Source organism: Vidua chalybeata, chromosome 15 (assembly GCF_026979565.1).
Source record: "Vidua chalybeata isolate OUT-0048 chromosome 15, bVidCha1 merged haplotype, whole genome shotgun sequence".
Taxonomy (NCBI): Eukaryota; Metazoa; Chordata; class Aves; order Passeriformes; family Viduidae; genus Vidua; species Vidua chalybeata.
The window spans coordinates 4,597,890-4,614,987 of NC_071544.1; the positions used below are offsets into that span (position 1 = coordinate 4,597,890).

Sequence of the window (17,098 nt, forward strand, 5' to 3'; positions counted from 1 at the left end):
TGAAAATATTTATATATTCATCGGTTTGTCCCTCCAGCATGAGCCTCCAGCTCTGCTCTGCTGACAGAAGGGGAATGAAGAGCCCTTCCCAGCAGGACTGGGGCTGCTCCCAGAGCTCAGCAGGCTCCAGGCACAGCACCCTGAATCAGGCATGTCTGAGCTGGACAGGGGGATTAACCTGGGCTGAGCTTGGCTGGACATGACAAATGGTGCTGGGCTCTGGGAGGGCCCCTGGCACAGAACAGCTCCTTCCATCACTCCCACCAGGGATGGTCTGCAGCTCTTTCCTGCCCACTCTGAGCTGTTCAGGGGCTGTGAGGTACATTTCTAACTGTATGATATTGCCCATTTAACAACTATTTCCTCATATTTTTATTCCAGACAGGGTGCAATATTTTCTTCAATATTACATTTTAAAAATCTAATTAATAAAAATGAGCTATTTCTGTTACTTTTAGGACTTTCAAGTGCTTCTTGACCTGTCAGGTCAATTTTTAATTTGCTAAATCAACATTTTGTAACAGAATATGGAATTTAATAGAAATTGAAACCTGTTGAGAAAAATCTGCTTGGGAACACATTGGACCAAGATAATTGTTTTGGCATTATTCATTTTGCTTGAATTATTTTATGTGACAAACACACAGAAATAGTTGCAGGAAAAAAGTCACTCAAGCTTCTCTAGGGAAATTGTGCAGAAAGTAGATTTAGAAAGAAATTGCCAGATGGCAGAAGAAAACTAATAATGCCCATGACTTCATTTTTCTACCTTCAATTTTAATATTTTAGGAAATAATTTGAATTAAAATATTTTGTTCAATAACATTCTTTTTTATTTCTAAAATTCTAAATAAGGAGCACAATGGATATTAGAATAAGCTAAAATGTAGCTAAAATATGGATAAAGGATAGCTAAAATATGGATAAAATATGAATAAGCTAAAATATAGCTAAAATAAGAAGCAATGTTTTGACTAATAGTTATACAATCATCTTTCTTTGGTAATCTTTTAAAAGCATAACAGAAAAATTGAACTGATACAGGAATTATATATATTTTTTTTACCAAGGAATTTAAATATATAAAAACAAATAGCTTTTCTTCCCCTGAAAACATAATTTAATCTTGTTTTTGCACAGAAAAAAATAATTGAGATTTACCTATTTTAGCAATCAATAAATTTTATTATTTATTCCTTCAGCAGAGTAGGAGATAACTTTTTTTTTTTCCCTTAAACTAAGACTGGAAAAAACCCCAAACCATTATTTTGTCCCACTTTTTCATGTCTTTCAATGGAATGTCAGACTGAGCTAAGCAAACAGCTTGCAAACACAGGAGCTACTTCTTGAGGCAATGGCAGTTTCAGTACATGGAAAAGTTGGGAGTCTGACTTGCTAGCACTTTTAAAAGACAAACCCATCAGCTCTAAAACTTAAAATTTGACACTATCCATTAGATTTGCCTAAAATTGGTACCAAAAATAGCAGCTGAGCCATAGAATTATTGGAAGTACCTTCAAAACTTGGAGGTGAAGGCCAATTTTAACATCATTAATAGGTCATTTGAAAAGATATATTAAAATCTGCAGTGTAGCTCAGATGAATAAAACAGAACTAAGACTCCTACCATGAGGAATATAAAAAAAGATCTAAAGTTTCCAATGAGGGCCTTTTTTAAAGGAGCCTCAGGACTGAAATGCTCAGCTCCTGTTTAGTTTAGAGCACTAATTCATAGAATCATAGAATGGGTTTGAAGGGACCTTAAAGATGATTTTGTTCCAACCCCCTGCCATGGGCAGGGTCATTTTCCACTAGATCAGGCTGCTCCAATCCCCATCCAACCTGGCCTTGAACACTTCAGGATTAAAAAAGAAAAATCACCACAAATTTAGGTGAAAAGAGAACAATTTTTTTTTTCCATTTTTTTGAACAACTCCATGTGTGTACGCATGGAATATTTCATAGAAAGCATAAAATCTATATTACATAGAGTAGGATCCAACAGGGGTTTCCTGATGAAATATGGAAATTATTGTGTGCAGCATAGGGATGAGTACAATGAGGACCTGCCTGGTGTATCCAGAAACATTATGATCCTCTTTTCACAGACAAATATTTTGGGACATGCTCTACATCACCCACTAAGCCTGTAATGGGATCCTGACTGAGAAAACAGTTTCCTGTAATGAAGTGCAGTCCTTTGGGTGTTATCTCAAATGAAGCTCTTTCTTCAGTCTTAACTTTGGTGATATGAACATAAATAATATAGTGATCAATTTCTTAGCATCTTTCCATGGAGACCTATTTATTTAATATTGATAAATACCAGTCTTCTTGTAAGCATACAATAGCATTAAATATTAATTAATGATGTGCTGGCTTTTAGATTAATTTGCAAATATATAATTAATAATCTTAGAAAACATACATAGAAAAAGAAAAAAAAAAAGAAGAAAAAGAAAACCTAGTCAGGTGGATCAATTCTACAAGTAAAATGGTTTTATATAAGGAATAAATAATAAAACTCCATCAATCAATGGACTTTTAAAATTATTTGAAACGCTATTCCATTATTGAAATTTGTGCTAATGACACTACATTAAAAATGAACTGAAAACTAGTTAGTGTTTTCCTTTTCTCTAGACTGCAGTCTTCATAAAATATAAACCTCAGAAGCTCCTACTCAGTGGAAGAAACCTTCTTTTGGGCATTGCCACACTGTTAAAATGCTAATAAAACTCTTGTTATAAAATAGATGCCATATCATAAACTGCACCAGCGTGGTCTTAGTGTCATCAATGCCTGAGATGAAGCACCTGCAAGCAGCAGCTCCTGTTAAACCACAAATAGAATTGCTGGCAGAAATTTTCCCGTGCAACGCACAGATCCGGAGTGTCTTAGGTTGGAAATGGGGGTGTGTATTCTATTCCTATCCCACAGCCAATCCTCCCTCCAGGAGATCTCTTCTGTTCATGGCCACTGAGTGTCCCTGCATGGCTGAGAAAATTCCATCATCCCATGGGGAGATGCTGTGCCCAGGGGAGGAGCCAAGCATTCCTACCTGGATACAATCTGACCTTGGAACAGCACAGCAGCCTTTGCCCACTGCATTCCCAGAGGAGCAGCTTTCTGCCCCACTGCATTCCCAGAGGAGCAGCTTTCTGCCCCACTGCATTCCCAGAGGAGCAGCTTTCTGCCCCACTGCATTCCCAGAGGAGCAGCTTTCTGCCCCACTGCATTCCCAGAGGAGCAGCTTTCTGCCCCACTGCATTCCCAGAGGAGCAGCTTTCTGCCCCACTGCATTCCCAGAGGAACAGCTTTCTGCCCCACTGCATTCCCAGAGGGAGCCCAGGCCCATCTCCAGCAGCCCTGGAGCTTCAGAGGAAAACTCCAGCCTTGTCCAGGCTCCTGCTCCAGCAGAAGCACAGCTGGCACTGCAGGAGGGCTGAGCCCCCATGGAATGGCACTGCTGCCACCAGCCTGACCCACAGCCTGCCAGGGCCTGCTCTGACTCTGGCAGTGTTTGTTTTTTTTGTACTATTGCATTTGTATTTTTAATTTTCCTAGTAAAGAACTGTTATTCTTGCTCCCATATCTTTGCCTGAGAGCCCCTTAATTTCAAAACTAAAAAAGGGAGGGGGTTTACATGTTCCATTTCAGGGGAGGCTCCTGCCTTCCTTAGCAGACACTTGTCTGTTGAAACCAAGACAGGTGTCATGTTCCCAGCTGCTCCCTGCTGTTGAAGGGGCTTTCTCACCTGCTGTTGAAGGGGTTTTCCCCAGGGATGATGTGGGTGCTGTCCTTCCCCACGAGCAGCTTGATGCGGTCGTAGAAGGACCGGACGGCAGGAGCTCCGGCGTGGCTCTGCTGGATGATGTCCAGCGGGTCCCGCGAGCCCCGGCACAGCAGGCTGTTCTGGCAGGTGGCCTGCAGGCAGCAGTCAGGGTCCAGGCAGTCCACCAGGCCATCTGAAAGGTAACAGGCACTGAGATCCAGCACAGAGCTGTGCAGCAGTAATACCCAGGGAAAGCTTAAGGTACTGGGAAAAACAGTTCAAGTTCACTCTTCATGCCATTCCCATGCCCTAAACCTGGTGATTCAGTCAACACTGCCATGAGGATGAGGCTTTTGAGCACACTGCTTAAAAACCACTACAATTAATGTAAATCAGCATTAAATTAAGATAAATCCCAAGAAATCTGTCACGGGCTGAAATTAGGCAAAAGGAAGTGGAAGAGTGGAAGCAATAAAGGATTTCTGTTTAAGTTATTTGTTTGGCTTTTTTTTTTTTTTTTTTTCTTTTCTTGGGAATTATGCTGTTCGATTTTATTTGTTCTGTTTGAGGAGCTGAGAGGAGATGGGGATGACATTACCTAAGTAAAACACAAATTACACTGTAGCCATTTTGGCAGTTCCCAGGGAAGGGCTGCTGGAACTCCCACCTCCCATGGATACTTGGCTCACAACTTGTGTGCATGCTTAGACAAGGAAGGATCAGTCACAAAACTGGTGGGTTCAATCATCATATTACAGATTAGGTTATCTATCATGAATATTTTTAATATGCATTTTTAAGAAAAAAGAGAATTTTAACAGCAGAAATTAAAAGGGAATCAAGGGGGAGCTCAATCTGTATACTTAGATAAATAACAATTTTAGCATATACAGTAACGATTCTAACATCATCTCTTCATTTGGTATCATTATTTAACTGAAATATGTTCTCTCAATGGAGTTTTACTATGATTTAGAAATTATTAACCATTTGCTTTGAAATATTATCATCTCAAACAATTTAGAAACATTTGTTCATCTACTCTGGCAAGAATCAGGAGTTCAATCTGCAATCTACTTATGTCTGTAAAACTTCCCAAGGTGTATCAATCTGATTTTTGAATACAAATATGGCTTGGGCATACATTCAAAATCATACACAAGAGAGAGCATTCCAGTATGGAAGCAGGCAAAAGTACCCTAGGGTAAGATCATGACTCATGCATTTTCAGTGGATTTTCAAGTGCACAACAGACCAGCACAGTGATAACTGGGAAAACAACAACCTAAAGGAAAAAAAAAAAATCTAAAACTACAAAAAACTTTCATATTTTACAATTAGCCTTTTATTTCCAACCCATTTTGCGCGCCTGAAATGACTGTGCCTGACCTGATTTAAAACAAAATTGCCAAGTTACGCTGACAATGTTTCATTCAGGCCTCTAAGGGGATTTAAGTCAGACAAACTACCTTGTTGTGAGAGCTATATGTTGCTTTAAGGTCACTCGCCTATTCACATTAAGAGCTCCATTCATCTTGAAATTGTCTCCAAAAATGCTGCAGGATCTTTCTGTTTTGCTACAGCTAATTTTCTCCCCACTTTATATAATCCTTCTGAGGACATCATTAGCTTCAGGGTGTAACTCAAGGCACTTTTCCTATTAAGCTCTGAGAATTCCTCAGCTTCTCCCCCAGTCTGTGAGAGCTCTACAACTATGAACTGAGCTTTGACACTGTTAAGTCCACTCAGTTCTGTTACTCAGATGACCACCAGGCAAGGAAATCCTATCAACACACTAGAACTAACAGAGGCAAACCACGGGATACAAACTACTCCCTCTGACAAATTTACATTTACCTATTCAAGCTGCATCATATTTTGGCCATAGTTGTTATTAGAGGGGAGCATAAGTTCTGCCTGTAATGACCTCATCATGCAGCCGATTATGGGATGCTGTAGCCAAACACTTGTGATGACACCATGAACTTGGAATGGGCATATCAATCCCTCAGGCTCCTGTCAGTCATGTGAATCACATCTTTATGCTCACGAGCCCCCTTGGATATTGTCTGACATTGCAATTTTCAGTAAATTACCCTGCCACTGCCAATCTCACCGTTATCTCACAAACAATCAAGCAGGCAATCAAACTGTTCTGAATTGCCAGTTCAGGACCTGGGAGGCTGGAAACATCTCCATTCAACAGCAGGGAAAAACCTGCCTGTGATCTTCCATGTAAGAAGGTTTTGCTGTTCTGTGAAGTCAGACTCAGATGCTTTCAGATGCTCAAAACAATATTTAGAGAAGTCAGGCACAGAGCATAACACAATTTACTTTTTCAAACATTATTACTTGTATGGCTATATTCCCCTGTAGGAATTTATCCTCAGATGGCAAGATTCAGGATTTAGGATATTTTTACCTCATGTGAACTAGCTGATCCAGCTTGTTGCAACAGCAGCAGCGAGGTCTGGGTCTGTTCAGCACACACAGCCAGGCCCGGGGCACTGCTGCTCGGTATCAAAGGCTTAGACACCACTGTGCTGCTCACATCCACAGCTGCTGCTCTTATTGACTTTTCTGCTCTGAAATCTCTGCCTCCATGCATGAAAGAGTAGTGGTTACTGTAAGAATACATCTGCTTTTAGCTCACTTTTGTCTAATTTGCTATCTGGACCATTATCACAGAATGGCTGAGAATGGCAAGCACCTCTGGAGGTGATCAGGCCTGGCCCCCTGCTCAAGCAAGGCTACCAGATGCTGGTTGCCAAGGTTGCCCACACACCTTTTGAAATGTCTTCAAAGATGGAAACTCCACAGCCTCACTGGGCACCCTGCTCCACTGCTCAGTCATTGGCCAAAGAAGTGACACAAGGGACATTTGTGCCTGGGGTTGTTCCTCCTCACGTGCAGGACCTTGCACTTCATGAGGTTTCTCTCAGCCCATTCCCCCAGCCATATTGTACTGTTATATATGAAGTAAACTGTTACAGAATCATTTATTTGCATTAGACTCAGCTGATTAAAACCAGAGTTAGAAAAAAAGTACTTTCTGTAAAAGAAAATTCTGCTATTAGCATAAATTTTAACTAGAATTCGGTACTGTGGGTTTTAATATATATTTCAGAGCTTGTCATCCTCCAAATTTCATCAGATATACTGAATTATTTATATGGTTAATTCAATGAGAAACCCTCACCACTTGCCTCACCAAAATATTGCTGCTTTTCATGGCACACACAGCTGAGTTTCAAGTGGGCAGTGACCTCTCTAATACTCTGCATGCTAAAGGGAGGGGACAAGAGAGGGAGCTAAGATGGTGCTGAACCTCCTCCAACAATCTGAGACCAACACAAGTCCTGACTTGGCCTTAACTGAGATGAAAGAAATAGGAAATTTTGATCTGATTTAAAGTGGCAGCACAGGATTAGCTCTCCATTGCTGTTCGTGGTTTTTCTGAATTCCCAAATCTTTTCAGAAATAAAGCAAATGACATGGTATCCCTCTTGAAGAGTTCACTTGGCTAATGGATCCACACATTTCTCAACTTTCTGTGAACTGTTCCACAAGCTTTTTGGCAGACTTCATTACACAGCATAGAGAAAACTTCAAAGAAGTACTTGAAAGTAGATTAACCTACTCCTGCATGTCATATTTATGACAGCCTTACGATTGTGTTCCTCTTGACCATCATTAGAAGGACTAAAAAAGCTCTCAGCAGGAACAGTGATATATTTTACCACATTACTGTTCTAATATATTTGGAATCTCTCAGCATCAGTGTTCCAGCATCACTGAATATATTTCTCACCATGTCCAGGTTATTGGATTGCAGAACTAGAAAGGTGCTACACCTTTCTGCAGAAAGTTGATGCTTGAGCTATTGGGGTTTTTAAATCCCAATGAGTAAATTATCTACAGTTTCCACATTTCTTCAAATACCTGCAGGTTGTGCTTTGGGTTCAATTCACGGTGCACACATCAGAACGAGTGAACTTTGACCTGACATCCAACTTGCTGAGCCAATGCTTTCTGTACCCAGCAAGGGACAATTCTGCTTCCACCCAAAACTCCTGAGCCCACGCTCAGCAGAGGGCATCCTTACACTTTACTAGATGCAGGAGCTGGGGACTTTCAGAGCCTAATTCCTGGAAATTTTTCTTTTTTCAATAAACATTTCAGACTGATGATTAAAATGAAGGTGGGGAGGGGGGGGACAGCAGCTACTACAAACCCTGAGGGCAAAAGGGTCTTTGATCACTCTAAGGGCAAATTAGTTAATTTATCATGAACTGATTTTAATTATGTGCAGTATTAATATACCCAAGGTGAAAGAATTAGAGATGCTCTATCAGATTATCAAAAGAGCAGGCCTTCTCTGCCAACACAGAAATATATTAATTGAGCTCTAAAACTGCATGCAAAACTGCTTCCACAGGCAGGCTATGCCACAGCCCAGTATATCTTATTACCAGGAAGTTTATCTAATATTTAACCCAAATTTTCACACTTTTGTAGCTTCATCTAATTACTGTTATCTATATTGGCATGTATCATTCAAAATGATTCCTCAGAAGTTCCTGGTGCTAACAAGAAAGGGAATGCTTCTATTCCTGCTCTGGCCATGTAAAGACTCCCTGTAAACTATCAGGACATTCATTACAACACTGGCTTTTGTATCTAACTGTACAGAGTATTTTTGTAACCCAAACTGTCTTTCAGGACAAGCTGGATTGTAAATCCCAAGTTGTGGTAAAATAGAATGAACCTGGAGATTGGTTGTGCCTTTGAATACCCAAAATGCTCCCCACTGAGGTTTTAAAGGACCCTGGAGGATGAGAGTGGTGAAGCACTCTCCCTGGCCCCACTTCCCCGGCCCACTCGGGATCCCTGTGCTGCTGGAGCTCTGGCAGGCAGGAAAAGCCTCATTCCTGAGAGCAGCAGCTGCAGGAACCCACTGCAGGTGTAGCTCCAGCTTGGGGGCCCCTCAGAACCTGTGGATAATTGATGTTCCAACTCCAAACCACTCCTTGCTCAGAGCCAGGCTGACCCAAAGGGCTGCAAGGTGAGAACAACCTTGAAAAACAATGTTTGCCCAGCTCCAGTGTACATGGGCACCTACAGGGATGCTGGTGCCTTTTCAAACCATGGGATTTGCAGGCTCTGAGCTCCTTGCTTTCCCTTCTCCCCAGTTGTGAGAGTGAGTTATTGCAGCCCACATCCCGAGAGGGACTGGGAGGGATAAGCTGGCTAATGTGTGTAAAGGCGATTAGAGGCTGACATGAAGCTGTAACACAATCACACACAAGCACACTCATTAGCTCGTGTCAAAATTTGAGTGCCTACTTTTGATACAGATTTTATACCCGAGCCCACGTGACTCGCTCTGGCCCCCATCCACTACAGATTTCAGCTCCTGATTACATTTAATGTTCCACAACTGACTATTGTACAGGCTTTGGGAAGGTATTTTCTGTGCCAAGAGTATTCTGGGTATTTATATTGAGAACTTCATAAAATCTTTTGTCTGTGCTGAATTAGAGACCCCCGCTGAGGCAATGCTTGTTGAGGCAAGCTAAATTACATGATTTGCTTTTGTGCTGTGAAATACTTGTATTATCTTAAATGTCACGAGCCTGATGCAGTATCAAGTCACAGGATTTGTAATTTTCTAAAAGCAATTTTTTTCTAAATGTTTATTGCAGGGAGACACTTCTCTTTTCTTTCTATTTTCCTTCTGTCTAATTTCAGAGATGAGTTTTCTAAGACAACTCAAATAAACAGCCTTTCAATCAGTCAAGTGCACTGTCCTGACAGTGAACTTCACTAGAAATGCATTTTTCTTGTGAACTGAAGAGATTTCATACTGGAGCAGATAGCTGGCTTTCTCTAATTCATTATCTTTAATGTATTGTGCCAAACAGAATTACCACCAACTGTACTTCCTGGTGGGGTTAAAGATATAGAGTACCAAACTGAAGGGCAAAATTTGCCTTCTGAGAGATGCACATCTCTCTTTGGAAAGCCAAGTGGAAAAGAAATTAAAATGTATTTTAAAAAGAATGTGCCACTTTGCATAACAAATAAGAAATTCCTCATTTCTATTTGGCTTAGTATTCTATACTACTATGGGTTGCTTCCTTTCCTTCTCCTACCAATTTTAGTCCAGATAATTACATTGTGAGGAGAAATGTGATCTGGGAAGTGATAGAAGCACTGATTGCATTTAAGCTTTTTTAAAAATTTATTTCTTTTTAACCTGCCTGCACCTGCCCTCTCCATCCTGGTCAAATACAAAACAAACAAATTTAGCAAAACTTTGCTTATTTCCTGTTTTTCTTTCTCTGAGATTACATATTTTAACTCTCTTGCCAATAAAAACTATAAAATTGAGTAAATTTGAAGAGATACAAAAGGTGGGAGAAGAGAGAAAGAAGGAAAAGAAAAGCCTAGAAAGAGCAACCTCAGTGGGCAATATGGGCTTGTGCCAAGGCTGTCTCTGCAGAGGACAAGATTCTTAAATCTCTCTCCCAAATTATCCCAAGACACTTAGGACACAGATTCCTCAAATGTGATGGATATCACCTGCATCCAACATTTAGTGAAACTATACTTTAGGAAAGACATCTGATTTTTGCTCTGTATCCCTTTGTCTCATGCAGCTGGAAGCGCTGCAAAGGCTAAAGTGAAATTTAGTTAAGCATAAGTAATTTAAGGAGACTGCTTTGAGATACTAAAAACATTTTTCTATTTAGGACCAAGCAAATTATTATAAAATAGGTTTTGCAAAATGATGGGTATAAACAGCCACAGTAGTGATTTCCTTGTGCAATATGCCAAAAGAAATAGGAATGTAAAAAGTAGCATATCCTTTCCCAGTCCTCAAAATACCATCAGTAATGCCTTAATTTCCTAAAATAAAGCCACGTTGAATTAAATGGGTTATACGTGTCCATTAGGGGGATTATATATTGTAATCACAATTACAGGTCTTAAAATAAAGCTATTTCTAATCCCTCCAAAAGATGCTTAATAATGATTAGATTACTGAGGGACTGATTAAGGGAAGATATTAGCTTTAGAAGCAGCCACAGTGAGCAAATTATGTAATCCAAACATGGTTTGGAAAACAGATCCACTTTCCAATTTAGGGAGATGTTAAAAGTGAGTCCATGCCAGAATCCCCTTACTTTTCAGTTAGGCTCTGTCCTTACAGAGAAATGAAAAAACAAAAAAACCAAAACAACCAAAAAAAAAAAAAACAGAAAAGAAAAAAAAAAAAAACCAACACGCAAAAAGATAAATAAGAGACTTTCAATTTTTTGTCAGGAAAGTAGCCTGTGCACTACAGTAACCCTAAACATGTTCATTATGACTCATAGAACCACAGCCTGGTTTGGGCTGGAAGGGACCTTGAAGCTCATCCAGTTTCACCCCTGCCATGGGCAGGGACACCTTCCACTATCCCAGGTTGCTCCAAGCCCCTCCAAACTGGCCTTGGGCACTTCCAGACCTAGTTAAGCCCATATCTTGATTTGACATGTGATGGTGAGGACAAAAGCAGGTGAATTTCCCAGTGTTACCTCAGACCATTCACCCTGAACAGCCCTAAGAGGAGAAAGCAGCTTTGGAGACTCTCTCCTCTCGCTGCTCTGGAATCACATTTTATTTATGCCAGTAATCCACACTGACATCTCATTTAAAATGAAGATTTGTAAGTCTAAAAGAGAGGGGGACTCATCTGCCTCTTCTAGGAATAAACCAATGAAAGGACATTTATCTAAAATGGAAAGAAAATATTAAGTATAATCTTTCATTTTTCTCTTTTTGAACTATGGAATGGAGTTTGCATTGTGGCAGATAATAAGACAAAGCAGGACAAATGAGAAACCCTCTGGAGTCAGTGGCAATGCTCTCCTTGACATCCATAAAATGAAGACTTGGCCCAAGGCCTTTGAATCTGATTGTGAGATACAATTGCAATAAGAATGGCTGAACAGGGAAAAAGCTCCAAAATATGTTAAATCTGCTGCCACGGAAGACAGGAAATTATAGTTCCCTTTCAGTGACATGCTGAAGGAATTGTATTTTAACAACATGCAGAGATGGACAGAAAGGAAGGAGGCTCAACTGTCCAGAAAAGACCTCATTTAGGAAAAAGGAAAAAAAAAAATACAACGTATTTTTAGCTACCCTACTGCCTTCCAAAAGAACAGCTTGTGTGCTCTGTACTACCCCAGAACTACTTGCTTATGTTAACAGAGCAATGTTGGTAATGGAGCAGCAAATGAGTTCAACACTTTGCTGCAAATAAACTCAGCTGAGTTTCAAATGAAAAGAATGACTGGGAGAAGAGGCAATTTCTTTAACTTCCAATAAACTTGCATTTTATGTAAAACCTTGCATTCTGGTAACTAGCCGGATCTTTACTATTGATTCTCATAGTACACTTTTCAGCTTTGTCTAATGAGAAAACTTAATTTTATCTGTTTCTTTATATGGAGAGTCACAATTACATAAAGGTGCAGCTTGAAGCACAGAACACACACAGCCCTACCAGCCTTTCCATTCCTGCAAACTCCCCTCTGAACACAGAGCTCAGAGGACAGATTCCTGGCCAGGTGTGCAGTGAACCAGACATGTACAGAGCAGCACATCTTAGGCAAAGGCAGGACTGCATTCTGAGATATTAATCATTAAGTGATTAACATTATATTTGTTTTTGAGTTTTGTTGTAGTTCTTGTGAATTTGACAAACTGGTGGTCAGGACAATGCCTCTGTCCTCACAGCTCACATGGGACAGAACCCCAGGACATCCCAGAGCAATCTGAACCCCAAAATACAGCTGAGCAAACTGCAGCAGCACAAACCACCAAGGCACAGGAGAGACTGAGAGCACTGCAGTGGCACAGCCTGAGGGGAGCTGTGTGCAGGAAACACAGCGTGGCTCAAAGTACCTCTGGTTTTTCAGGAATGCCTGGAAAGCTTGTGGAGAAACAGCAGCTGAACAGGTGATGAGCTCCCTTATATAAACATTCTATGGGAATTAATGAGACTATTAAGAGCAGGAGTGATCATTGAATTAAAGTGCTGAGCAAAGGGTCAGAAGACAAGAGATTGATTTCCACCTTTATCAACAAAACCCCATGTGAAAACACGGGGGACAAAGGGACTTCTCAGGTTGTTTGGATCTTGGATCAAGCTTAAACTTTCAAACTATTTACACTCACAAGAACCAGTGACCAGTAACCTCTCTAGTCTCTGGAAAAAAATTACTTAAAATGCAAACACTGAGAGCATCTGGAGAGTTTTTCCAGCCTTCAGCTAGACCAACTAATTTTCTTTCAGGTGCTTTACTATGGTAAACCAAAATCCATGCAACTCACATGATAATGGAATATACAATACTGCAGTAATTATTAATTAATAATATTATGTATCTGTATTCTTAATCTCTGATGAGCTCCTGTTTATGCTGCTTGAATAAGTTTTACAATTCTGTGATTTTTCATTAGGATGAGCAGCTCAATAGTGTCACTGGTCATTTTCTCCTCTGCTTGCCTGTTTTACAAGTGCAAAATAATGTCCTGGATAGATAAATAAACCTCTTATTCCAACTTTTCTAATAACATTTCCAATCTTTTTCCTTTCTTTGAGGAAATTCTAATAATACATCCGTTTTCAAATTTCCCTTTATAATCTTCAAAGCATGTAAAAACTGCAAACCTAAGCATTTCACTTTCTAGTTTCTTACACTGAATATTAACACAAGTTTACTGGGTTTTGTTGTATACTTAAAAGCCAATTAATGTACTCTGGCAGTTAGATTCTGCTTTCTATAATTCAGTAACAGCTATAAAGCAAGTTCTACTTCTCTGAAACTGAAATAGCTTTTGAACTTCTAAAATACTTTTGTAAGCACTGAGCATGTGAAACCAAGGAACTAACAGAGGATTTACAAATGAAAACAAGTTGATGATATTCAGGTGTGGTTAATATCATGTAATCAAAACCAAATACACCTGTTCCTCAGTTTGGGACTTACTTAAATTAAAGCACTCAGCTTAATGACAATTTTACCCTTGATACAGCTCAATGTTGCTTTGCAGTTTTAGGAAATACATTTATAAAATATTTATTAATCAGCAAACAGTGGATGTTTTCTTTAGCTTAATTATTGGCCAAAGAAAAGGGAAGGAGTCTCAAGGAAAAAAGCTGTGTCTGATGCTTGGTTTATAGCACAGAGCAGAAGCACATGAAAAAGGATCTATGTGACTTACTAAAGACATTATATTGAAAGGAATAAGAAAGTTCCTTTAAATGAAGGAGCAAATTATCCAATCTTGTTTAGAAAGTACAACATCTCAAAACTGCTTTCAGGCCACCATGGAAGGCTCAATGAAACCTGATAAAACATCTTTGAAGGTAAATGCAGAACACATCCTATATTTAATAGTGATATGCCTGACAAAGGGCAGGGAAAACGGAGCAGGGATGTCAGCCCCTTACCCCACATGCTCACTGAGCACAGCTCACCCAGCCCTGCAGAGCCTGGCACATGGGCTGTGCAGTGGGACAGCAAGGGACAGCCTGGCAGGGGCTGGGGACAGCAAGGGACAGCCTGGCAGGGGCTGTGGGACAGCAGGGGACAGCCTGGCAGGGGCTGGGGACAGCAAGGGACAGCCTGGCAGGGGCTGTGGGACAGCAGGGGACAGCCTGGCAGGGGCTGTGGGACAGCCTGGCAGGGGCTGTGCACAGCAAGGGACAGCCTGGCAGGGGCTGGGGACAGCAAGGGACAGCCTGGCAGGGGCTGTGGGACAGCCTGGCAGGGGCTGGGGACAGGAGAGGACAAGGCCAGCACGGTGGCTCTGTCAGCCGCTCCGAGGGGCACAGGGAGCTCCTGTGCAGCTCGGCCCGGCCGGGCCCTGCTCCCACCCGGGCTTGGCTGGCACCGAGCCGGGGGTCCCTGCGTGTCCCGCACGGCCACGGCTCGCTGTCCTGTGCTGGGGAGAAGTGTGACGCTGCCGGCAGCAGGACAGCGGCTCCCCGAGCCGCTCGGGCTGACGGAAAGGCTTTGCTCACCTCCCTCGTTGTCCTTGTTGTCGGCACAGGCGGTTTCCATGGCGACGCTGCATCCCGGCCCCCTCCAGCCGCTCTGGCAGACGCACTGCCAGCTGTTCTGGCCCAGCGTGCACCTCCCGTTGCCATTGCACAGGTCCGGGCAGCCATCTGGGAGGACAAACGGACAAGGTGAGCCCCGGGCACTCCCACCCGCTGCGCTCAGGCCGTGCTACCGTGCAGACAAAAAGGCTCGGTCCTGCCACCGCCAGGAACACTCGGCAAAGGAAGGGGACACCCTGGAGAAACGGGGATCTAGCTCAGGAGCCCTACCTGCTGTCACACATGTTTTAAGAACCCTCTAAAGGTCCAGACCTTGAGCTGATAGAAATTAGTCTGCTGGCAGAAGATCTGTCTCTTATTTTTCCTGCTGTATGTGTGTACACGTGAGGGAGAACATCTTCAACCAACTTGTCAATGCTTAGAGGACTTTTTGTACTGACTGCTGCATCATTCTCCAGAACGTGTCTAAACACAAAGTTTAACTAGATACTTTTATTTATTTAAATAAATTAATTCATTTTTTCCTTCATTGATGGTAGTTTTAGAATACCTACTTATTTAACACTAACTTTACTTATATTTTTGTGTCACATCTTACACTTTCTGAAAAACATATTAGAAGAGATATCCCCTCAAAGATGAGTGTTTTGAATTGACTATAAATATGACATGACTTACTGTATAGCAAGAGCCAAATTAGGAACAAAAATATTAATTAGCTAAGCTGCTTACATGTTCTAACAAATGTCCATAGGTGATAGAATACCTGAACTCCTTTCTCCTGTAAGTAAATGAGTCTCAGGAGACATTCCTGTATCTTACTGAATATTCATTATGGAAAAAGGTAAGAAAACCAAACTGCAGCCTTGGTAAATACAACCAGATCCATCAGCACCCAATCCACACAAGCACAGGTATTTGTCTGTGGGATGACAGAAGATTTGAAGCCTGCAGCCAACCTCTCACAGCACCTCTTTGTGCATCTGAGCAGGAGGAGAAGGCTGTGTTGCCTGACAATAGATGTGTGCTTTTACAAACCTGTTCGGAAAGCTCTGAGTCTGTCTCCTCCTGCTCCTCCCAGCTGCCTTGGCTGTAGGCAGGTGAAGTCAGAGAGCGGATTCTCTGACCCCAGACTCATTCTCACAATGCTGCAGGAGCTTCCATACAACGAAGTGATACCCCTGGAACTCACACAGCTGGTATCACAAGAGGTCAAAGACTATTCAGTTCATGTTACACAGAAAGCTGTTGGCAGATAGAAACAAGTCCTACAAGTTTCATTTCAATGTTGCTGTGTATTAAAAAAAAAAAACAAACCAAAAAAAACCCACAAAAACCTCTTTCACTTAAATTTAGGGTTATTTTGCCACTTCATATCTTAGCTTAAAAAAAATCAGTTACTTTTGCAGCACAGGTAATAGATTTTCAAGACATTTAGTTTATCTCTTCAGTTTGTCAGGTTGTTTGAATGACCAAAATGATAATGTTTGAGGGGAGGCATCATGATGCAGGACAAATTATTTGTTTTAAATGAAAACCAAATAGTAATTGTGAATATACCCATGTGGTTGGTTTTCTACTGAGGCACTGACAAGAATTAAATCACTGAAGCAGTTTGCCTTGCAGCATCTGAGCAAAATGAAAACATGAACAGTAGGGAGCTAGCAAAATCCCTGAAAAGTTTTAAGTGCAGCTGGGGATTAATGGACATGACTTTGCGTTTAGAGAAGAGAGGGAAGGCAGCATCACTGCCACAGACATGGTGTTGCTAGGAAACACGATGCTACCTCCACAGAGCTTATTTAACTGCAGCCTTCCAAAGACAGACCTGGTGTTTGAGCAGCATAAATATCAGAAGGAAGGGAAGGAACAGCAGTACACTACAATAAGATCCAAGTGCTTGGACAATAATGTCTTCCTTAAAAGATCTATTAAGTTAGTGATGAATTAGCTTTGAAACAGCTTTAAGTAATGGACAACTAATTAGGTATTTTGCATGGTTATGTCTCTGTACATGCCTATGTGCACATATGGATTTCTGGTTTTGCCTTTCTTCAAGAAAGTATCTATATAGCATTCTAGTCTGTTAGACTAACCAGAAAACAGAGCTCCATTATGATGCAGCAATGACAGATTTCTTCTAAAGAAGGCTTATATTTAGGAATTGCCCTGCCTATCTCTATTTAAATCTTCCTACCAGT

General features: G+C 41.2%; 1 protein-coding gene across 1 annotated transcript in view; it reads right to left on the minus strand.

Annotated features, from left to right (window-relative positions):
- The window catches only part of TENM2 (teneurin transmembrane protein 2), a 553,850-nt gene that overhangs the window by 39,399 nt on the left and 497,353 nt on the right, over positions 1 to 17,098 (minus strand). Inside the window, exons 14-15 of the mRNA XM_053956612.1 lie at positions 14,859 to 15,005; positions 3,758 to 3,968 (exon numbers count right to left, since the gene is read on the minus strand). Of these exons, the coding sequence (XP_053812587.1) occupies positions 3,758 to 3,968; positions 14,859 to 15,005 (358 nt within the window). The remainder of the gene's footprint in view (positions 1 to 3,757; positions 3,969 to 14,858; positions 15,006 to 17,098) is intronic.